This window comes from Orcinus orca, chromosome 9 (genome assembly GCF_937001465.1).
Source record: "Orcinus orca chromosome 9, mOrcOrc1.1, whole genome shotgun sequence".
NCBI classification, from domain to species: Eukaryota; Metazoa; Chordata; class Mammalia; order Artiodactyla; family Delphinidae; genus Orcinus; species Orcinus orca.
The window spans coordinates 15,819,509-15,844,099 of NC_064567.1; the positions used below are offsets into that span (position 1 = coordinate 15,819,509).

Genomic DNA, 24,591 nt, shown 5'->3' on the forward strand with positions numbered 1-24,591 from the left:
TTCAAATGATAAACCAGAAACTTGTGTTTGGTTTTTATTTTGAACTAGGGTTTCCTTTAATGACCTTTGTTTGCATTTGCCTTCCTGTCTGTAAGAACTTAATCTCCCATTCCAGAATAAAGGGGGATGGGCTTCTGAATTACAATTCTGTAGTCCGCTAGGAATTCTTAAGGGTTATGGGCTATCAGCAAGCAGTGTCAATGTCCTGGGGAGTCGTGAACGGTGACAACTACCCGGAAGACTTGTTCAGTATTAACGGCACTTCAGAATCGATTATTTTAAGAAGTGGGTGTGTGTGATTAGTTAAACATTATCCAAATTAGAGGGCTTTTACATTTTCATGGCTTCAAAACGTTGATTCTGCAACTTCCAAAAATGATTCAAATATGTAATGTAAAATTATAATGCTGACTGACCTAATCTTACCTAATTTTCATATCTTCTAGCCCATGTATCCTTGGAAAAATATTCTTTTCCTTTTTTTATCACCAAGATTTTCTCTTAGTACTTAAAATGTGTTTTCTTATGTTTATACATTTTAAAGTGTTCATGTTTGCTGTGGTTAGCATAAAACCTTGAGTATCATGTCATCAAACTTGTGTTTGTATACAATAATGACATTGCAGTGTACTTCTAAGAGAGGTAAGAAGTAGCATTTTTGCTTTCTCAAAGTTATGGGTAGAAAAATCGAGGCACATTGGGCAAATGGATTGTGAAATTGGAAAAGAAAGCTCTGTGCCTCTTGCCTTCCTATTTTGTTTGCTTTCCACCAGTGATCCTATTTCTCTCTCTGACTGGTCACGTTGGCTATCCCCAGAACAGACTTCATTCTTGAGAAAATCTAATTTTCCAAAGTCCAATAACCCTGACCTTCTCGATCCCCTCAGATTATCCTTTCATGGAAAATGTGCTTGGATATCGTGGCCTTGTTATTTTCCCTCTTAGTTTCAGTTTCCTCACCTGTAAAGTGAGGCTATTCGTATCTACCCTGCCTACCTCATGGGATTGTTATGAGTTCAATTGTGAAATCACTTTCCAATTTGTTAAAAGCACCCTGAACATAATGCTGTTGATGTCAGCAGTGGATGAGAAAGTATGTGTTTATTATGATGTTTGCTCAGCATTACATTCTGCCTTTGACAAGTTAAAAGATGTGCTGGGGAGGAGAAGGGGTGTGAAAAATGTTTCTTTCAACATTATCATTAAATATTAAATTTTATTGGAAGCCTTTTTATATCTGGGTGAGGAGGAGTAAAATGGTTAATACACAATTCAGCCTGCAGTGACAAAGTAAAGGGACAGTTTCTGATCAGATACGGGGTCATTAGATATGGGAAATTGATGACATAAGGCATAAGTGAAATGTAGAATGTTTCTATTTTTATCATAGAGTATCAGAGTCATTAAGAATAAAGGCTAAAATTTACTGAGTGCTTCTTGTGCAGAGACACTGTGCTAAAGTGTTTCAGCTACATCATTTCATCTTTAACAAAGCACACTACACAGTACATTTGTTCTCCTCAGTTTTTAGTGGGGGAAACTCACAGTACTTACATAACTTGCTGAAGATCACACAGCTAGTTAGTGGTAGAGTTAATTTTCAAACCCAGTTCTAACACTCCACCCTTGATCATTTACCCACCGTGTCCCCAGAAAACAAAAGAAGTGACTGTCAGCATTCAGGTGAATTGATAGAATTATAGAAAGAAAAAAGTTTCCCTCTAACAAGAGGTTATTTACTACTGTGTGAGTAATTTCCTTTTAATGACAAAACAAAACAGACCAAAAATAACAACTTCTCCCTCCTGCTGAGAATGATTTGTCCCCGTAGAAAAAGTAAATACCAATGTCACATTCTCTCATAATTAGCTAACTGAGTGAAACTGAAGCTTCAGGGAAGCCCGCCATGCGAAGTCCCAGGGGGAACGGTACATTTTAATGTTACAGCTGGAAGCCAGAGTCCTACTCCTTGTCAGAAGAGAAGCTTGATGTGATGAATTGCCCTGTCCTACAGGTTTCCTCTGCATTTAGTGCCTATTGCCCCTGGAGCCACGTCTGGTGGGTTCCCAGGCTGCTTCGCCTGCTCTGAGCTCTGAGCTCTCAGACTCTGTCTTGTCCTCTTAGCTTGCTTGCTTTACGGCCTCTCAGAACGCCTCTGTGCTGGGGCACTGACAGAGGGTCAGCTTCCAACCAATGTCTGTTCACTTACAAAGTAAAAGACATTAATTGAGAGGAAATGCCAACAATCGGATTCCCCCTGGCATGTCTGAAGCAGGTATCCCTCTCCTGTCCTAGCCCGTAGACCTGTTGTTGGTAAAAATGGTTCTTTCTCACTTTATATGGTAGTTCTTCTGTTGCAACAGTAACACAATGAACAAGAATGGGAGTGGAGGCTATCTGGAGATAAAAACTGTAACAGCCATGATCACCAGTGTAAGTCCCCAAGGACGAGCCACTGTCAGGATTCGAGGCAGTTTTACTCTGCAGTGGGTTGTGCAGGGAGACGCATTGTAGAGTGGCCTAAAGCTCTTTAATACATCAGTGGCTGTCTCTGGCTCAAATACCATAGATTCATATTTCTCTCTAGTATAAATATATATGTATATATACATTTACTGAAATAGAAATATTCATAAAAATGTATAAAATTTATCTGCTCAGTTTAAATTATAACCAAAGGAACTACTGTGTACCCAGCCCCCAGTCTAAACAATAAGATATTTGTAGTAATCTGGAAGCTTCGTGATTGCCTTTCTGATTACATTCTCTTCCCTCTCCTATGGGGATAGCTACTATTCTGCTTTTTTTGTTAAAAATTTCCTTGTTTCTTTTCATCATTTTACTACACATATGCATATTTCACCTATGGATATATGTGTGTGTATAAATATATATTTTATATTTGTATTCCATATATGTGTGTATATAGTTTTGCTTATTTTGAACTTTTATAAATTGAATTATTTTGCAAACTCTTCTGTGATTTGCTTCCTTTGTTACAGAATAATGCTTTTGTAATTTATCCTTGTTGATGAGCATCATATTCATTTCATCAATTTTTCATGTTGTATAGTGTTCTGTTGTATGAATATATAACAATTTATATATCCAAATTCTGCTGATGAATGTTTAGGTAGGCTCCAGGGTTTCTTTCTTTGTTTGTTTTTGTTCTTTTTGCTATTGCAAACAATATTATGGACATTCTTTTTATAACTCCTCCTGGTGTCCATTTGCAAGAATTTCTCTAGGGTTTAAACCTGGCAATGGCATAGTTAGGTGGTAGGTTATACACATATTTAATTGATCAAATAATGACAAACTGTTTTCCAAAGTGATCATTCTAATTTATACTCCCAACTGCAGTAAGAGTTCCTAATAATCCACCTTTGTCAACACTTGATATTAACTGATTAAAATTTTTAGCCAGTTTGGTGGGAATGTCAAATGGTATCTTGTGATTTTAATTTGCATTAAATAATTACATATCAGATTGAGCATTTTTCATATATTTGTAGGTCATTTGTGTTTACTTTTCTATGTAATTCTTCATTTCCTTTGCCCATTTTTCCCCAGTGGGTTGTTTTTTCTCAGTGATTCATAAACATTTTAATGTATTCTAGGTAAAAAATTTGTGTTGACTATATGTGTTGCAAATTTTCTCCAGTTTGTGGTTTATCTTTTCAAATGGGGACTTTCCTTCACTGACTTGCAAAGCCTGTTCTGTCTCTCCATATTTGTGGGTTTCCAGATTCCCTTTTCTGTTTTATTTATGCATATGTCTATTTCTGTACAATACCATGTTGTTTTAATTGCTGTAACTTTGGTAGAAATCTCGATATCTGGGAGATACCTAAAATTTGTTGTTCCTCAAGAGTGTCTTGACTGTATGTGAACTTTTGCTTCTTCATATAAATTTTAGAATCAGCTTATCGAGTTTTGTGTTGCAATTTTCATGGCAATTGCATGAATCTATACATGAGTATAAAGAGAATTGATATTTTTATGATAATGAGTTTTTTCATCTCAAACCACATCTCTTTACATTTAATTTTTTTTAACTAATTAATCTTTTAAAATGCCTATCAACAGTTTTATAATTTTTTTCTTGAAGGTTTTGGCCATCTTTTGTTAAATATATTCCTAAGTATTAACATTTTAGTGATATTTTATATTTTTAAAATTATATTTTCTAAGTGAACATTGTTGGCGTATTAAAAGGTAATTGACTTAGAATCTTGTTTCAAAATCTTGAATCAAGATCCCTGCTAATCTTTTATATTCATAAACTTTATCTAAAGGGTCCTTTTGTGAGGAAAGTATTTTCCTGAGAATTCTGTTTCATCTTTTCCAGTCATTGTGCTCTGTATGAGCATTTTCTCATTCTTTCTGTGCCAGTTAGAACACTCGGTATCGTATCAAATACACATAGAGATAGCAGTATTGCCTTGTTCCTGACGTCCAAGTCAGTGCCATCCACAAGTCACCATTACTTGTGAAGGTCACTGGCAGGTAGTCGTGGTGTTGGTGGTGTGGTTGTTCCGTGGATAGACCTTTAAGGATTTTCCCCTTCATTCAAATTTGTTAAATTCAACAGGTATTGAATTTTACTGAATTTTTTTTCATCTTTTGAGATGATAATATGCTTTTTCTCATTGGGTCTTTTACTATGGTGCACTTCACTGATTGATTTTTTAGTAGAAACCACTATTATATGCATGAGATGAGTTCAAATTGGTTATTACATTTATCTCCTTTATATATTGATGGGTTCAGCTTACTAATATTCTACTTAGAATTTTACTTCCATATTCCTGAGTGTGATTGGCTTTTAATTTTTCTTTTTTATAGTATAGTGCATGTATGATGTTCATAGCTTCATAAAATGAATTGGAAAGCATCTCATTTCCTAACATCTGGAAGACTTTGTGTAACACTTGTTATCTATTTCTGGAATATCTTAGAAGATCCCATCAGTAGAGTTATCTGGGGCTGGCATTCCCTTTGTGGGGAAAATTTCAATGACAGATTTGTATTTTTTAATGTTGGAGGAGATAGATTTTCTATTTCTTCTTGAATCAGTATTGGTAACTATTTTTAAAGGAATTCATCCGTTTTATTAAAGTTATTTTTCATTTTTTGGCATACATTTTTAAATACTCTCTTACTGTCTGTGTAACTTCTATGAGATCTGAGGTTACATCTACCTTTTCATTTTTAATATTGATTGTGCCTGCTGTGTGTGTCTCCTCCACCTCTCTCTCCCTCTCACCAGAGGCTTAGAGCCCTTTATGTTACTGGTTTTTCAAGAAACCATTTTTTACCTTCATTGGTCCTCTGTATTATGTATTTGTCTTCTGTTTCATTAGTTTCTTACGTTTATAGTTTCCTTCCTTCTAATCATTTGGGTTATTTTTATTCCTTTTCTACTATTTTTCTAACACAGACATTTAAATACAAATATTACCTGAATGCTTTCTCTTCCCTATATATCTCCTTCTGGAATTCCATTTAGATGCATGTTAGACATTTTCATGCTATCCTATATATGTTCTACCCTCTGTTCCCTATTTTATATCTCTTTGTTTCTCTGCATTGCATCCCAGATAATTTCTTCAAAGTTGTTTTCTTGTTCATTTTTACTGATTTTTATTCATGTTCATTTAAGATTATTCTAGGTGAGCTGCTCATTTCCTTGGGCCTTTATGCACAAGAATTCTTTAAGTCCTTCAGAGAGGTTTTCCAGTCACCAGAGAAAACTACCAAACTTGATTAATATAAATTAAATTCTCCATTTGTGAGTTTGTGTGTGTGGGTGCTTGTTCGGTTCTTGTTTAGAATGCATAGGAAACACAGAGACATTAATTCAGAGTGCATCATATTCAGATAATGACAGTAACTAGTTAACGTTCATCACCAGTCATTACGTCTAAGTGTCTCTAGTTATTTTAGTGGTCTGAACCACATTCTCTGGTAGATTCCTTAGGAAACCAGTTTTTTCATACAATAGCAGTTGGTCTGAGTCTTTCACCCTTGAAAATTAGTTGTGCTGCATACAGACTCACTGGGGCACATGTTCTTTCCTTGACATTTTAAATATTACATTTTTCTCCTGTCATAAAGCACTTGCTATTAAAGTCTAATGATAATATTCTCCTTATAAAAGTCACTTTTTTTGGTCTGAATACCCAAAGGATATTTTATTTTCCTTTAATGTTCAGTATTTTTATGAAAATATGCCTGGATGTAGATCATTTTGAGACATGACACTATTTAAATATAAAGTTTATTATTTTTTAAACTTCAGAACCGTGTTCTTGAATTAAGGGTTTGTTCTGTTTTTTTGCTTTAGTTTTCTTCAGAAGTTCATTTTGTATGTTTGTTTTATCTTCTTTGCTTATCTTCAACCTTTGCCATTTTCTCTCACATTCTTTTTATCCGTTTCCTCTTTTTTTTGATTTTTAAAAGTTCTTTGTTTCTTCTACTTAAGGCTTTATTGGTTGAATTTATTTGTTCTTGTGTTCTTTCTAGTTTAATTTGCAAAATGTTTTATTCTTTTATTTCTAATGTTTTGTTGAATATCACCTCATTTCTGAATTATTCTAATTCTGATACATGATATTTCTTTGTATCGTGTCTTTAAGCTCATCTGAAACAGTACGTTACTACTTTTTTTTTATAGCAAGTATTTGTGACTCACTTCCATTATCTGTGGGAATGTTATTCTGTTCCTTATTCTTGTTTTTTTTCCTTCAGGTGAGATTTTACATCCTTTTTTTGATACTTCATATGAAATTAGTTTTTCTGAAATTTAGAAAGAAAAACACTTGTTAGCTGTTCTAACTTCAGAGAGCTCTTTCTTGGGTTGGTTTTGTGTACTGTTGAAAATGTGGTAGCTTGCTTTCTCAGACTTCCTGGCTTTGATCCCTAGCCTCACTTTTATCCAGACCTCTTTCCTTTACTCCTGTTGTCCCTGTTCTGCTCAGTGTGTACTCCACTTGGAAGATTACCCTCACTTTGGGTCCTATCTTGAAGGGGAGCCCTGGATGGTCAGTTTTAAGAGTTTACAGGGGCTGCAGTGCTCCAGGTACTTTTAGTCCTTACTGGGGGCCCTTGCACTCATGTGCTGTGGGAATGGGAAAAGCTTCTGACAGTTTCTGTAGGTGTTCTCACCTTGGCCCACTGTACTGTTCAGTGAGCACCTGCTGGCTGTTTTAAGGCTTCCTGTTCTCAGGTCCATCAGCTGCCCTGCTGCTTCCCCGGGCTTTCCAGCACAGACGTTGATAGAATGCAGGTCATTTGACTCTTGGTGTCTTCTCTCCAGCCACTCATAATTTTGAGGTTTATAAGGGTATCTTGTTACTTTGTCTTAAATGTTGACCATGTGTTTTTGGTTCTTCTAGTTCCTCTGTCTCTCTATATGTGGAGACTCAGGAATATTCAAATAGTCTGCTGCAACTATTACCACCATCTCCCCACATTTCCTGATTTTTTTAATCCAGCATTTTAGCTTAAATTGTTAAGGAAGTAGCTCATTCCCCTTATTATCAAAAAGAGAAATTTATATTCTTTTTTATTCAAATAAAAGTTACACATCTTGAGAGTTATATATTTTTTAAAATAACTGTGATACCTCCTGAAATTAAAAATTTTTTTTAAAGAATAACTGATTTTTGAGAAACTAAGGTTGGAGGGATTAATGGTTTGGGTCCTTGTGTTTTAGCAAAAATAAGTTCAACTACTCCTTTGAAATTATTTGGCATAATATACTTTTATGTGTACTTAAAACTGAAAAACAAGGTATTTATTACAACTTAATAAGTTCCAGGCAGTGGCTTAAGGGATGTTCTGCTGAGGTTTAGAGAGGTTAAGTAACTTTCAGTTCACACCAAACTATTATATACTGAACCAACTGCTCTAAATGTTTTATATATATTTAAATTTCACAACAATCATAGTACTACTATTATTCCCATGTTACAGATGAGGAAACTAAGGCACAAACCTATTAGGTGACTTGTTCAAGATCACATGTGTAGAACTAGGATTCAAACTCATACTCTAGATCCAGATCCCATTTTTAGCCCCCGTTTATATAGTCTCTCAATAGCATGGCTAAGTTTTGAGCTAATGTTATAGGAAATCTTGATTCTTTTTGTTGAAAGGAGACCTCATAATTATTGGGTTGGAATTGGTCGTTAGAAAAGAGATTTTATTTTTTTCTTCTCATATCAGTGAGCAGTACCCTTGACACAGAAGAACAATTTAAAGCTATATTCTTGTTCACTTATTTTACCTCCATACTTCCATAATCAAGGAAACAGGGATCTAATTTCCGGTCAGTAGCACTCAATCTTAAAAAGGTAGAATTCTTGAAAATATCACATAGAAAGACAATTATTTTATGACCAGAAGAGTAGAGTGGATTAAGAAAGTTAGATGTTTTTCCTTTTTATTTTCTATAAGCTATTTTTTAGTAAAATGTGGTAAGTAAGCTTGGCTAATGATACAGATGGAAACATCTGCAGATCTTTAATTGCCTTGCTAGGAAGAATTTTTAATATTGGCCATCGCAGTATGCCACTTTGCAGTGACCTTGGGCTAGCTAATGCAGAGTTGCTAGAGGGTTTTTTTGTTTTTGTTTTTTTGCCCCCAATTCAGTTTATGACTGTGGAATCCCCTATTGGCTTTTGTATTTAGATTCAAACCTTTTAGTGCTCCCTTTTTTTTTTTTACTTTTACTTTTTAAATTTTTATTTATTTATTTTTTACATCTTTATTGGAGTATAGTTGCTTTACAATGGTGTGTTAGTTTCTGCTTTATAACAAAGTAAATCAGTTATACATATACATATGTTCCCATCTCTCTACCCTCTTGCGTCTCCCTCCCTCCCACCCTCCCTATCCCACCCCTCCAGGTGGTCTCAAAGCACCGAGCTGATCTCCCTGTGCTATGCGGCTGCTTCCCACTAGCTATCTACCTTACGTTTGGTAGTGTATATATGTCCATGCCTCTCTCTTTGTCACAGCTTACCCTTCCCCCTCCCCATATCCTCAAGTCCATTCTCTAGTAGGTCTGTGTCTTTATTCCTGTCTCACCCCTAGGTTCTTCATGAAGAACTTAGTGCTCCCTTTTGAGGTTCTTCCTCACCCTGGTTTTGTTTACTTGCTTGAATTAATTATTTCTACTTCCTGCTTGGGGGCCCCTCTCCAGATCCCATCTCCCTTGTATTCACACAGCCATATGGCTTAGGTACCCTCCTACCATCTCTCTGGCAAACCATCTCCATTGTCCTTCATTCCAGCCCCTCCTCTGTGCTCATTAATTCTGTGTTTTCGAACCACCTCCATCGATTCTAAGGACAAACAATGATGAATTTTTCTAACAACTCAAGTGCCCGTGATTTATCCTTCCCTATCCACTGACTGGGTTTTTGAGTGTATTCCAAATTTTTTCTCCATGGGTGGTGTTGCCCTTCTTATTTAACTCTATACTCAATGAATAGAAATGTTGCCCCATTCTACGCCGTGCCCTGGCACAGACCTGATTCCCTCTGTACAAGTCTCACTGTAACATTTGCTGCAGTATGTGGTGTTGGCAAACAGCACCTTCCAGTACAAATCTTTGAGTTCCATTGTGGCCTCATTAACATTGTTCCCTCTTGTAGAGGATAGGTTAGCGCTGGTCCTTTTCCAAAGAAATTCAGTTACTAATGTGCTGAAAAGATGGCCTTTTATGGTGGTCTCACTGGGTGCTCCCCAAAGGCTGTGTGAAAGGAAAGGAACAAAAATGACAGCATGAAAAAAAGAAAAAAAAAAAAAATAAGATGACAGCATGCTTTTCCTTGGCTAGTCTTTCACATTTCCTAGGAAAACAGAAAATCACTGCTGATTAAAAACAAAATAAAACAGAACAAGCGAACAAAACAAACTCCCCCCCCCCACCCCGGGCTTTCCAAAATCAGGTTGTATTACCTTAGTTCTTTCCTGACCCTACTATTCTCTCTCAGTCCCCCTTATTAAATCTGACTATCGACTGTAACTGTATAATCCTTTGATCCTTTTGGGTTCTTTGGAATGTGTTGTTGGTGATCAGTATCTAATTAGCTTTTGAAGCCTTATTATAGATGTCTGTGTGTGTTGAGGGGGGAGTATTCTTTACTAAGATCTACATACAACTTTGCTTTACATTGCCTTTGGCCTCAGAGAATATTTAAGTTAAAGTATTTAAAACACTGCAAAATAAGAAAGTAACAGAAAAAAAGGAGAGAGGAAGGGATGAAGGCTAATCTCGTGGTTGCTTTTAAGTGGATGGGTGGGAAGAGGTCATCAAATACCGTTGTGTCGTGGATCCTCCAGCAACAAATGAAGCTTTCATAGATCTCATTCCTACAGATACATCACCTGTCCTACAGGTAAGTGTTTAAAAAGGGAGTAGGAAATGACTGGCTTGGTCCACGTGTCGTCATCTGTGAGAGCAGAGATGAAGAACTGCGCTTGCTTTATCAATGTTACTGTTTATTTAAGCTCTTTACTCTGTAGAATGATATTATCTGGGTTACCCATATAACCAAGGGGCTAGCAGGTACATTGGCAGTTATGGTAGTACGGTCCTTATATAAGGATCATTGTTATTGTTACTCCATTTGTCTGTGTTCTACTTAACCAGAAACCCTAATAGCCAATGAAAACTCTTCACCCAATCTGCTCTACCTAAAGCTTGTTTTTTATTTTGATGGCTTTCTCTTGCAAAGAACTGGGTGGCTGCTGGCAACTGAATCACGGTCTTAGACTAAGCCTCTCTTGTCGCGAGTACCAGTTGCAAAATATTAGAATACCTTGTTCCTTTTTTAGGGTGGTTCCCGGAAGTTAATCCTGGATGTGTTACTTCAACCTGTACGTTCCAGGATCTCGGAAGCATTTTTCCTGTGTGGATTTTTGTTTGCCCATGATGCCCATTATAGCTCCTTAGGCCCGTGCTGTCCTGGATAGAGCTGGGAAAATAGTCATCAGTCCAAGCCCCTCTTTTTCAAAAGAATGAAGTTAACTAAATGCTTCCTTCCTCATTTTGCCGGCTTTCTGTGTCCATTCTCTTTTCCCGGATGCTCTGAATTTTAGGGTATGACTTTCTTAGCTTCATGCAACATCCCTTCTTCTAGTCAGTGTAACTCCACACAATACCTGTGAGTTCATTACCACGGCATTTCCTTTCCCGGTGGTGCAGCGTTATTTTCTGCACCTTCCCTCATCAGAGCTAGAAAAGTATGGGGCATGGAGACAACAAAACCTGCATCCCTGGTCAGCCACATTTCCCTGTGGCTGACCAGGGAAACGTTGGGAAGAGAGGACCTCGTTTCATCACCTAGCCACACCGTAGTGCTATCTGACAGTCTGTACAGCCACATAAGCGGGGACAGTATGGTCCCCTGCTGAGGAGAAAAGGCTCCCTCGTCAGCCTTTCGCATGCTGGGCTGACAGCCTGGCTCTGTTACACAGTAGCCCTTGAGCAACTGTCAACCTCAGTAAGCCTCAGTTTCTTCATCCTTCAAATGGGGTGATAACAATACTACTACATATCTAGTCGACTCACTGTGAGGATTAAATTGGATAATATGGGGAAACATTTAGCTCTATGCCTAGCACATAGTTTGCTTGCAGATATTAACAAAAAAAAGGGACAGAGCAGGCGTGTAAAAATGCAAGAGAGGGCTTCCCTGGTGGCGCAGTGGTTGGGAGTCTGCCTGCTGAGGCAGGGGACATGGGTTCGTGCCCCGGTCCGGGAGGATCCCACATGCCGCGGAGTGGCTGGGCCCGTGAGCCATGGCCAATGAGCCTGCGCGTCTGGAGCCTGTGCTCCGCGACGAGAGGGGCCACAACAGTGAGAGGCCCGCGTACAGCAAAAAAAAAAAAAAAAAAAAAAAAAAAATGCAAGAGAGAGCAAGAAAAACTATCAATGTCAAATAACGAAAATGGGAATATATTTTTCTATAAATAGACCCGATAGATCTATTTGCATGGACTTATGACTTTATTTAAGCCTATTGTTTTACAAATTTACTGGAACTAGACATCTCCTTCAGGGAGCCCAATGGACAGAGAAAGACTTGTGTCATTCTGGGCAGTGGTCACTTGAACATGGATGGTAGCATCAGGCAAAGACAAGAGCCTTGTTCTTGGCGTGGGAAGGACCAGGCATCGCCGTGGCGCTGCCTTTTGCAGGTTGGGTAACCTTAGGCAGAGCACTGCTCTCACGCCTTGGTGTCTTCACTGAGCACCCTGAGCTGGCTGACATCTAAGGCTCCTTCTGTTCAGGAGATGAGGCATCGAAGCTAGGAAAGAATCCTGCACGATGAAACACACGAGGCAAAACCAAAAATGTCATCTGCCATTTTGGAAAGGTATTGCAGAGACACCTCTGCCCTGCTAGTGTATGGACTCCTGCAGCCGAGGGCCAGTCTGTCACTTCTGCTTGTGATGACAAACATCACTGCTATTTTCACACCTCACCATGTACCCATCTTTCGAAAAGATGGAAACCGGAACTTTGCAAAGCACATAAGTGCTGCAGGCAGCTTTCACACTGGCAGCTTTCTTTATCAAGGTAACAAAATACATTACTATTTAATTATGCAGCTTCCAGCTTCTCTCCTGACAAAGCAAAGCCCCAAGGCTTATTGAAAAAGGGATTTGTAAGCAGCTAGAATCCACTCAATTTTGCTCAGTCTGGTGACATTCCCATCCCCTCTTTTCCCCCTAGGAAGTGAAGGCGCTTATTTCAGCCTCTGCAAAAAAATTAGAGTGGTGTTTTACAAGATAGCAAAAAAGTCGTTTAAACCGTACCGTTTCTGCAGCAGTTGGCTCTGTTTCTCTGACCACCCGTCTCTCTGGTTCTCGTGTATCTTCCCTAACTAACCCTGAGGGCCTCTTCTCTTTCTTGGAAAGCATGACCCACCCAAAGACGTTCTTCTTCTGGTATTGATTTCCCAGCGAACTTTCCTTTTTTCCTCTTCTCTAGATTTAAGCTCTTTTTATCTTCGAGGAAAAGAGTGACAGGCATGACCAAGGTTATATTTGGAAAATGGAGTTGCTGAGTGATTTTCACTGACATTTTTTTAAAAAGTTTTTGACCTCACATTGCTGAGTCTTGGAAGCACCCTCTTTTAACTCTCTGACTCATTTCTCCATGCTCCCATTTCAGCTCTCCTTCTTTATCAAGTGAAACTGCTTATCACTTTGTCCTCCATGGCTCTATGCTGCCGGTCTTCTCTATAGAGAACCCTCCTCCCATCTTTTTGCCAATGCACATCTTCCCTTTTTAAACCATTTCTAACAAATTCCCTAGGAAATCATCCCATACATCACCCTACTTCTTTAGCAAGCAGAGCTACATGTGGTTGTGTAAGTGTACACACGTTACTTTATAGATACCCTTACCTTCCTGTCTTTAGAGTATATGAATCCCTAAGAAGAATGAAGGTATAGTTTTATTTTTTTCTCTCTTAGCAACTGGACAGTAAAATCTGCTCTTTAATAAATATCTTTGAAGTTCAACTCATATACTGAAGGCTTTTCTACTTTGTATCTTATCCTTTGAGCAAGCTTCAGAACTAACCATTTGCTTTATAATTCTTGCTTCTAAGGTGTGATATTGCTTAGTCCTAAGTTAGCATAATATTGAAGTGAAAGTTAAAACTTTTTTTTTCATTTCTCTGAAGTAAAATGCTTAATTTTTCTGTGCTTCCAATTAATATCTATCATATGTCGATATGGGGAAGAGTCTAAATTAGTGTTTGTCTTATAACTTACTTGCAGATACAAATGATCTTGTCTGTCTTCACACTTACAAGTAAGGACAAACTCTAGAAATTTTACCTTTTTAGAAAAAGGTACACTTTGGCTGTATGTGCATTTTGCTGGTATGTCTCTGAAAGTGTCTTTTGCTGTGTCAACTCCTCCTTGGCTTTATTTCATTCCTGGGAGGAGTGTTTTGGTTAAACCTAGTCTTCTTCTCAGTTCTAAAGGTCTTTACCTGACAGAGCAGTCAGTGTGCTGCTAGGAGATGATAAGGTACTTAACCATCCCGATGACCTATAAACCTATCATCTTTTTGAGCTCAAGAGCACACTCACTTGTACTTGGATCTTGGCCTTAAACACCATTTCCCATGCAGTCTTGATATCTGGTTAAAACCGATAACCATCTATCACTTTCAGGCCCTGTCAGGTCTGCTTGCAGCTATCACTGAATGAAATGTGAGGGCACTTCTTCAACCTGAGTTCCTCTTAGAGGTCCTGAAGGACACTGCTAAAATACATCCCATGAGCTCAAGGAGACCCATCACAGGAGCAACGCCAGCCTGACGTTGAGGGAAGGGATGATGCCGAATCCCTGATGCTCTCGTCAAGACCCTCAGCAAACGTCATTAGGACCTGAGGCCGGCAGCAGCTCTTCTTGGCACCGTCCTCTCATCTGTGAGGCTCACGGGGACCTTATCTATTAGTTCTTCCATTTCTCTTACCCTCTCAGGATTATGCTTTATCATCCAAATGCCAGGGAAAGCAAAAATAAACAAAGTTTGTCAATCTAAATTAAATTCTCTCCGCATTCTAGGGATGAAGGACTTTCGGAGAATACTGGAACTTTTTTTTTTTAATCTCTTACATTGCTAAAGCAGTTTACAGTGCGCTAAGCATTTTAGTACGTATGACTTTATTCGTAAGGAGAAAGAGTGTTATTGTGTACTACAATTATTTAGGGTTCATGAAGTTAGTAAGTTGTAATCAGATTGAAACCCTTTACAAATAGGAAAAAGCCTCCCTGTGGATGGAAGCTTAATGTTTATTGAACAAAAATAGTTGATAGGATTCTATAATATTGATGCTAAAAATGAATTTATAGTTTTCTAGTTTTATGGGAATTGGATATTCCTTTAGAAGATGGTACTACATAAAAATGTGTGTCGAACCACTTCATCCAAAAATGATAATATTAATCTGTCATCACTAGAGAAAACATTAATTTTGAGCTGTATAGACTGTCAAAAAGGTATTTTCAAGAACTTCTCTGGTCCCCCAGTGACTAGTGTTAGCACATATTTTCACAGTTGGTGGAAAGTAACATGTTGTGACTGCGGAAGAGTATGAACCCAACTGGCCCCTTAACTTGGGAACTTGTCTTCTCTAACCCAATGCCCAAAGCAGATTAATTAACCTATGACATTTGTTTTAACAGTGAGCCAAGGCTTACTACCAATGTCCTAGGAAGTAACATGCATCGTTGCTTAGCATAAGGCTCTCATTTGACCCATAATGTAACCATTTCTGGTTTATTGAGATACTTACGATGGTGTGTCACTGCCTCTAATAAACACCACTATATACCTTAAAAAGATATGGAACTATTTTCAGCTCCAAAATTTACTGCCAGGTGTAGCAGGGGCCAGTAAAGTAGACTTTCTTCTGTTCCTCAGAACGTCTTCCTTGACCCAGAGTTTGAAGAATATTGAAATGATAGCCAGCTGAATCACCAGACCATAAGTGTCCACCAGGTAGTTAGTAAGCACTTCATATATTTCCTGTACTATAGAGTTTTCATTGAAAGGTGGCGTATGGATAAAACAAAGAGGAAAAAAATGAGAAACACAGTCCCTGTGCTTGTGGCTTAATGGCAGAGATGGGACTTAAACATGTAAAACAACCAGAGAACAATTTCACAACAAGAGATAAACAAGTGGGATGTTTGGGAGAGACATCTGGTTCCCGCACTGTTTATAGGTCATTCCAGTGCTGTATAAGGGAGATGGAACTGACTGTCTCTGAAGGGAGCACGTCCTGGTCCTCTGGCAGCAAGGTGCACGTTTTCTGCCAGGAGGGAACACTGGATGGGGGCTGTTTATTTTTTCTCCAAACAGGAAACCCCTTCCACGCTAATAGCAGCTTCAAAAAGATCACTGTAGCAGATGGAAAGAACCCATATACATTCATGAATTCAATTAGCAGGGACTAATTGAGTTTGAGGATTAACTCTGTCATTAGAGAGACGCAAAACCTATTTATGTCTTCCGTCTCTGGTTGCACATGCTAAGAGGGATTTGGCACAGGTGGTATTTGAGTATTAGACCGCTGTAGCATTTAATGGCCCTTAGATGCCGCTGATGGGTTAATCCCAATGACGATGAGATGATAAGATGACAAACTATGTGAGGTGTGTGCTCTGTAACCCTCCATTCGACATTTCAGCAGTGGAGGAGATGCCAGTCGGCAGAGCGTGAGGAATATAGGACTAGAGTTCTGTGAGTGTTTGCCTGACTGGAGAAGAAGAAGAGGAGGGGCAGTCTCTTCTCACATCTGATGATTAAAGAGAGCACACCTTACACAGAATTCCTAATTCAGTTCAACCAGCATTTGTTGTCTGCAGTCTTCTACTTGCCTTGCACTTCCCGCTCCAAAAAGCTGGTCCTTCTGATAAGTAGTCTTCCACCTTTTCTTATTTATCTGCCGAGATACTCATGATGTCAAACAGATGACACTGTGTGCAGGTACACTCCCATAGATCACACAGGTGACAGAAGCTACTGTTCTTGGTCAGTTCCCAACCCTAACTGAAAGTCAGCACCAACCCACTGACTCCACGCACATCACGATGCAAGTGTGGGATGTGACGGCTTGTGTTTTCCAAAAACAGCCACAGCGGCATCTCCCATCCCACATATTCTTCTTGCAGCAGGACTTTGACGTTCTTTTCATCGAGCTATGAGGTATGTGGCTCCTTTCCTTGAATATGGGCGAACTTAAGCCTGAGGCAGAGCAGACGTGACGCTGTGTGATTTCCAAGGCAAGGTGACTTCCACTGGGCTCCCTTGGAATGGTTGCTTTTGAAACAGTCAGCATTTCAGGAGGAAGCCCAAGCAACCCAAGGAAGCCCGCGCGAGCAGAGCTCCCAGTTACCAGTTGTGCGTGTGATCTGTGAAGTGGCGCTTGGAGCTTTCAGTGAAGCTGCCCCAGCTGATGCCAGATAGAGCAGGTATTTCTGCTTAACCCAGCCCAAATATCAGCTTTTGAACAAAATACATAATTGCCGTGTTAGAGCCACTGCATGTTGGGATGGTTTGCTATGCAGTAATAGGGAACTGATACAGGTTTATGTGTCATTATAAGAATAATCTTGAGTTCTAATATATTATTAAGAACCCTTAGTATTCTAGCCATTATTAGCAAAGAACTTGGCATGTATCTTATTATCAATTGTCAAAACCTCCTTGAGGCCTAGATTCAAATGCAGAGGTCTTTAGAGATATCCAGTTCCTCCTTTCTTTCACCTCGTCTTGGGTTTGTTCAGTATGACTATGTAAAATAATATCAATTATCAGTCATTTTCATGAGCTGCTTCCTCCTTCGTGCCTAATTAGCATAATTCACGATAGCTATCCATTAAATGTGTGTTAGATTACCTTTGCTATGGTTCACGATTATATTAAATTCCATTTTGGGAGCTAAGCCTTCACAGTTTGTTGCTCATGTACCAGGGCTTGCTGCTCACAAAGTAGAAAAATTGGACAGAATGCTGCTGATAAGGAAAATGCAGGAAAAGCTATGCAGAAATATGTATCTCAGAGAAGTAAGCTTTTGGGCATCTGACAGTGCAGACTCTCTGGCGGCTGAGCAGTAAGTAATTAAGGAAAAGTGTGAAGACACCTGTCGTGATCAGATCAAGGGAATTGTGAACATGACATTCGCCGTAGGGATGCTTGTTTTTCAGTGTCTGCTTTGGCATAAAAAAGAGTTGCAGCCTAAAGCCATAAGTTGACTTTATTTTCTATGTGATGCATTCATGAACCTTTTATTTGGGGTTGTTTTAATTTTTGCTTACCTTGCTCCAAGTTAAGGAAGAAACAGCATGGTGGAAGGAACTCTGACCTAAGAGTCAGAAATAATAAAAGAAAATATAAAAGAAATAATAAAAATAAAAGAGACAAGCGCCCTTCTGTCTCTCAGCTGGATTGCTAACTATCTGTGTGACCTTGGAAAAGTCAATTTACTGCTCAAGCCCCATTTTCCTTATCTATGAGAGGGTTAGACTAAGGCCAAGTAGAGCTCTGCAATGTGGAATATGGCTTCTGAAGCATTAGTTTTATGTTGTGATTCTTGCTTTGCAGATGTAAATATTTAGGAGTAAAAAGTATGCAGAACTTGGCAAAGCCAGACGTATATTTATGATTCTCGATGAATCAACTGATTTTTACCGCCTAGGCCTCCACAAGCCATTCTTTGTTCAACAGTTTTTGTTGTTACATTTAATTTTTTCTTCCACAAGTAAAAAACAAAAGATTTAGATGACTGCCATCATTAGCAAGTGACAATTCAGCAACAGAATATTAATTTTAAAACTGAAAAATAGCTGAACATGAAAGATTAAAAATTTTAAATAGACATAAATGCTCAGGCTTGTGACTTTATATACAGCGTAGTTATTTTGGTTCATTTATTGAGATTTATAAACATACACGTGGCTTTGCCAAGTTCTTTTTTATTTACAAATATTTTTGTCTGCAAAGCAAACGTCACAACCTTAAACCATCCCTTTGGAAGTAGTCATATGCCATGTTCTAGAGCTACAGTTGACCTTAGTCTAAACTTCTCATTTCATAGAAGAAAGTGATTCATTTCTGTGTAATGGTGTTAAAAACATCAGTATTCCATGGTGTTCTACACAGAAGACCACAGTGGTCAGAGTCGCTGTTTCTTGAGCTTACTTGCAAGGCAGAGTCTCAAAAGAACTGATTTTATCTTCATTTTCCTAATGAGAGAGCTGAAGCTTGGTTAATTGCCCAAGGTTATAGCTAGTTAATGGTACTCACAAGACTTAAACTCAGGCAGTATGATTCTAGACTCAATTAAAATATATTCCTTCCTAATTTGGATTTCTTGCCAAAATATCAGCTCTCTGAGAGGATGGAGTATATTTTGTACGGTCAGCCTTGAACAGGGCCTGGCACGGCAGAAGCAGGCGAGCCAGCCAGTGGGCCCTTGGACTGTGTTCTCCCCATCGTGATTCCAGGTGATAGGAGTCATTTTTTCCCTTCTGTGCACCGATGGCTAAGGATGTCTGGGCTTTTGGGAGTCCAGGCCTAGGAGAGAGGCTGTGAGAAGGAAGACAGTGATTCCTTCTTGGTAGTCCTGACTTTTCAGTTCCAGCTTTCTCTCTCAGGATGTTTACTGTTTAGCAATTGATTGGAAGGCACAGCGCTGAAGGAAAAATAAACCACTTCTTGTGAACTAATGATTCAACTTCTAAACTCTAAAACTGACAAACTTTTCAGTTCTCTACCCTCTTACTTTCCTGTCTGACTGTCTAAGTTTATGTGATTTAATTGTCTGGGAAACTTAGTATCCACCTACTCAGTAACCCTTGTGTCCCATTGGCCATTTGACTTCCCTTGTTCTTTTGAATTTGGGAGCATTGTTGCCTCAGTTATGAAGTTTTGGAAAAGGCAAGGCAGGCAGGCTCAGAGCTGAAGAAATAATAAAGAATAATACTGTAATCATAACAACTCATTATTTGTTTTTAAGCTTGCTCTTTCAGAAGGTTATTATCTGGAGTTGAATACTAATGGATTCAGGCTCTGTTTATGCAGAGCAAATCTTAAACAACAGTGTTCAGGAGGGAAGGACATTAATCAGGAGAGAAGAGGGCCTTGTGCCTAATAATGTTTGCATAATAGCTACCCTTGAGTATACTTGCTTGACTTAAAAATAAATATTCATGTTTTCTGTCTCCAGTACAATTGGAAATTATTTGTGGTTATGATTCTTTTATATGCTCTTTTATCTGTTTATGGGGACTTTAAATTGGGAGGCTGTAGGAAACCAAAAGACATAAATAAAAATGCTTTTGAGTGAGTCTGAGGTAGCAATGGAAAGCCGCCGTAATGGGGGTAATCCGGAGCAATTGAGCTGAGAGCAGGTCGTAACTCTGTTTGCGGGAGGGAAGGGGCGGAATCAAACTGGCATGTGTCAGGACATTTATACGATCCTCAATTTACTTTTAATGCCTCCATAGCTTCTCATTACTCTTGGGATGAAAATCCAGGTTCCTTCTCTTGACATAGCGTGCTCCCTGGAGCAGTCCCTTAGGAACTCTACAGTTATGACCTAAGACAACCCAGCCTCAGATGTGATAATGCAGAATTCTTCCCAGGGCGCCTCAGACAACATGACTCTTAACTTCCAAGTCCTTGTTCATATCTTCCCTTCATGTTTTAAGGATTTTCCAAATCTTCTTTGCTAATTAAATCCACCTATTGTGGAGGAGTCACCTTAAATTTCACCTCCTCCACCAATCTTTTGAACTCTGCAGCTAGCATAAGTTTTCCTCCAGCCTCTCATTAATTCATTCATTTGTTCATTCATTCATTTATTTTCAGGGCTCTTTCAATAGTATTTATCCTGGGGAATTTTTGTTATCATCCTGATTTCTTGCTTATATGCACCCAATTTTATTCTCTGGTGCTTTAAATTAGCGAATTCACTTTTCTCTCCCCTTTATTCTTTCTTTTTTCTATTTCTTTTAAACTTGAGAAATGTGCCAACATGGTCTTGAAAACGCAGGCTCTACCTTGTTAGGAACTTCTGCATGTAAGTTTCAAGGCTCTTCATTCGCTGCCTCTCAGGCAATTTCCCTAACCTTCTTTCTTTCCTAAATGGATACTCTACCTCGGTCAAGAGAACATCCTACAGTATAAAAGCCCAGACGGAGTCGTCCTCCCAGACCTGCAATCGCTCATACTTTCCCCTGCCTCTTCCTCCCTGTCCTCTGAGGTACAGTTGACATCCTGGGGTGAAGCACCAACCATCCCACTGGCTCCTTCATCCATGCCTCACTTCTGATGGGGCCTGTGAACAGAGAGGTGTCTGCTTGACTCCACCACCAACTTACCCTCATTGCTAGGCTCCTTCTGAAGTGTTTGTATGTCTCTTTCATGTACTTACGTATAGTCACTCTACCCCTTCTGTCAATATAACTTATCCTATTTATAAAACACTTTTTTGGTTTCATCTTTACTACAGAGAGGTAAGCAGGGCAGCTGTTAACCTTATGTTACATAAGAAAATTGGTTCAAAAAGTTTGGATGACTTCTTAAACTTACATATCTAGTAAATTATAGAGATTGGAATTAGACTCCCATCCAGTGCCTTTTCCACAACACTATAAGCTTGATAACCTTTAGACTATTTTCTTCCATTTTCCGTAAGCCTCACAGAGCCTAGTAGAGCTTCTACAGGGCGACCTCCCAGAGGGCACTGGACAGAGGCTGGGGCTGGTCACAGGGACCTGCACTATGGTGCTGATGGGGCCACCGTTGGCTCTGTGCCCCGAGAGAGTCACTGCACTCTGAACCCCAGTGTCGCATCTATACTAGGAGGAGTGAGACACGTTTCTTGGGTTCTCTGGATGCATAACGTTTTATTAATTCCCTTTCTGTCATTTTTATCTCCATTGCCTTCTCACTCCTTTTCTGCTTGCTCTCTTTTCAATCAGTTCAACAACTGATTGGTGTGCGTTGATAGCGTACAAAGAGCATTGTGCTGGGAGCCAAAGGGAGGTGAGAAAAGCAGATTGCTTACAGCTTGTTATGGGAAAGAAACATTCTTCCCTCTTTCCTGCTCTTCCTTTTTCTCTGTTCTTCCTGCATACTGCTTCCTCCCCTGTGCTCAAGGAACCCTCATCACTTCCACAGGTTTTCAAGGCTTCTGCTCTGGTCTGAGGGAAGGCACTCAGCCCTGGGCCATTGAACGAGTTTAACATGCCTGTGGTCCTTCGCCTCTGGTCACCCAGGGCTCCTAACTGCTCATCATAAATGCTTCAAGGGCTTTGTTCAGTGACGGTCAAGGGCTCCATGTACTTTGATACCTGATACTACATTTTTGGCTAACTCTATATGAGAGACTCTGAAACAAGAAGAGTAAAGTGACAGTTGAAAAATAAATTTTAAATCTTCTAATTTTTTTGGTGACTTTAAAGGCTTAAAATAATCCTTTTTTTGGAGCAGTTTTAGAATCTAAGTATTTATTCTTCTAAAGGGACCATTTTCGACCTAATACACATGTTCCCTTTAGGAACCATAATTGTCATTAGACACCCATGTATTCTTTCCCCCTTTTATCAGTTATATTTTCTCATTCCTCTTCTACACCCCACATGACAGGCACAGGTACTTATATTTTTTTCCCCTTGGCTACATAGTCTTACAATTAGTTTAGGTTACCTAGGACTTCTAGAGTTCTTTCTATAAGAATCACCAATGAATTTTATGCTAAATATACGGTTATTTTCTTCAGAACATAATCAAAATATGTGTTTCTTCTTTACTGTCTCTTGTCCTTCTTTCCATAGCAGTAGGTATTTATCTATAATTATAAAACACACACACAAAATTAATAGTGATTTTTGAACCCCAAAAGGACAAAGTAGAGGGAACTAGAAAGAAGGGACCAGAAACAGTCATGATTAGGTACCTACTTTGCGTCAGTGGATGAGTTAAGAACATTTAGATGATTGAATTAATCCTTTGAAGGATCCTATACAATTGAGACTTGCTGTTTTACAGATGTGGAAACTGAGGCTCAGAGGGGTTAAATAACTTGCCCAGTATTCCACAGCCTGTAAGGGTCAGGGCTAAGATTTGAATCCAATATGTGTGACTCTAAATTTCATGTTCTCTTTTCTGTACCTGGGCTGGAGAGGGCTCAGGTAGGCTCTAGAATGATGTATGAGATGAGTGCCCAGGTAGGGAAGGCCTTAGTCTGTTCCCAGATTCACCCTTTGGCATGTGTGTCCTCCCCTGGTTCCTGCCCCAGATGTAGACTGTGTCTCCAAAATACGGATCCAGCCCTTTATAATATTTTAATGAGAGGGTCTTCTACTAATGGGACATCTCTCTTTTGTCTTCCACAGCAATTTTGCAGGCAGTAATAGCTGGTGATCTTATGAAGGTAAGATATCTTGCTACCAGAACTTTTGGTGATTCTTTAAGACTTTAAATCAACATCATTTCTCACCAAATTTTCATGATCCCGTATATCGTTTCTCATCCCCCTGGTACTAGCTGGTTAGAAGGAGGAAGGATGCTCTTTTTGAGGACTGAGAAGAGAGGATGAGAGGGGTCTTCACAGCATCTCTACATCTCCTAATAGCAAAGGGTCTGTGCAAAGGCACTGCGCTATTTGCCTTGACTAGATACAACCGATGCATGTCCCCAGGAGGCAGTCCTCACAGTGCTTGGAATTCCTCCTCTCTGAAATTTGAAGTTAAAAGATTTCTTTTTAGATAGGTCTTTAAATGAATGCATCTGTAGGAATAACCTGGACAATACCCAGAAATACATTCTCTAGGCAAGAGCCTACATCTTGCGACATTATTACAGTTTTGAACTTCGGGGATCACGGTGAATCAGAAGATGCTCTGATCTGCCTCGAGTATTTTGATTTGTGCTCATGTTTTCTGACGAATTTAGTTCAGAGGGAAGTTCAGAGGGAAGGAGGTGGTCACTGCTTGCCTCTAGAGTGAATGCGAATTCCAAAGTCAGACTGCGTGGGTTCAGATCTTGGCTCTGCCATTCACCGTATACGTGACTTTGTGTAATTACCTAATTCTCTCTGTGCCTCAGTTTCTTCATCTGTAAAATGGAATCACATTGCCCCTCTCTTTGCTTTATTGTGAGGATTGAATGTAAAATTCATGTAAAGCTCTTAAGACTGTTCCTGTTACATAGCAGGGACTCTAAAATGATAGCTGTTTTATTAATATAGTGTTAATCTGTGTTTCTTTAGTAGCTAAACATAGTGGGGAGGCAAATATTTGTTATAAAATATAATATAATCTATGAATACCCTAAAAGCTGTATTTGGCCCCAAGTTATTTTCAGGCGTCAGGACTTGGACTGCCCACATGTCCCTGTATAACGCACACTGGCGTTGATCTGTTCTGTAATATCAACAGCTGCCCCTGGGCAGAGGCTCTGCCTTACTCATGGAGTATGGTGCCACTGCATATGGAGAAACCAGAAGCCTTAAAAGAAAGCTGAGAAGCACTGCCCTTGTATACAAGTTCTTCTGACGCACATCTGTTGAATAAACTGCAAAATCTCTGTGCTACATTTTTAACAGGTTACTAGCAGAAGACAAATAGTGAGAAGGTTGCCAGCATCTTGATAAACTGCCGTCTTTAGACACATAATCCTGGGAGTGGTGCCTGTGCCACTGTCCAGATCATAGCGTTACTAGGAATTGTTACCCACAAGAGGAAAGTGCTGTCTAAGCAGTGTGGGCGCCTATGCGTTCAGTGCCATTTCCCAGCAGTGGATTAAACCAATACTATCCTATACTCCCTGTAGGGCCTTATAGTGGATTCTGTGGGAAAGAGAGGCGTGAGTTAAGACCTGATTCCTGCCCTTGCAGAGCTTCTAAACCAGAAAATTTTGCAAACTGTTGTACATTTGAAACCTTTTCATTTTATTTTGTATATACTTTCAGTCTAGGCAACAGATTTTCCAGGTCCCTGGGTGTATTATCACACTTCTTTTTGGTACTTAGTAGA

At 39.2% G+C, this 24,591-nt stretch overlaps 1 protein-coding gene across 2 annotated transcripts in view; it reads left to right on the forward strand.

The window, feature by feature from the left end:
• Positions 1 to 24,591, forward strand: part of DGKI (diacylglycerol kinase iota) — a 448,623-nt gene that overhangs the window by 399,735 nt on the left and 24,297 nt on the right. Inside the window, exon 29 of one of the 2 annotated variants that reach the window (XM_033432383.2) lies at positions 22,951 to 22,988. The exons of the other annotated variant lie outside the window; for it this stretch is intronic. Within the exon in view, the coding sequence (XP_033288274.2) occupies positions 22,951 to 22,988 (38 nt within the window). The remainder of the gene's footprint in view (positions 1 to 22,950; positions 22,989 to 24,591) is intronic. 2 annotated transcript variants of the gene reach the window in all.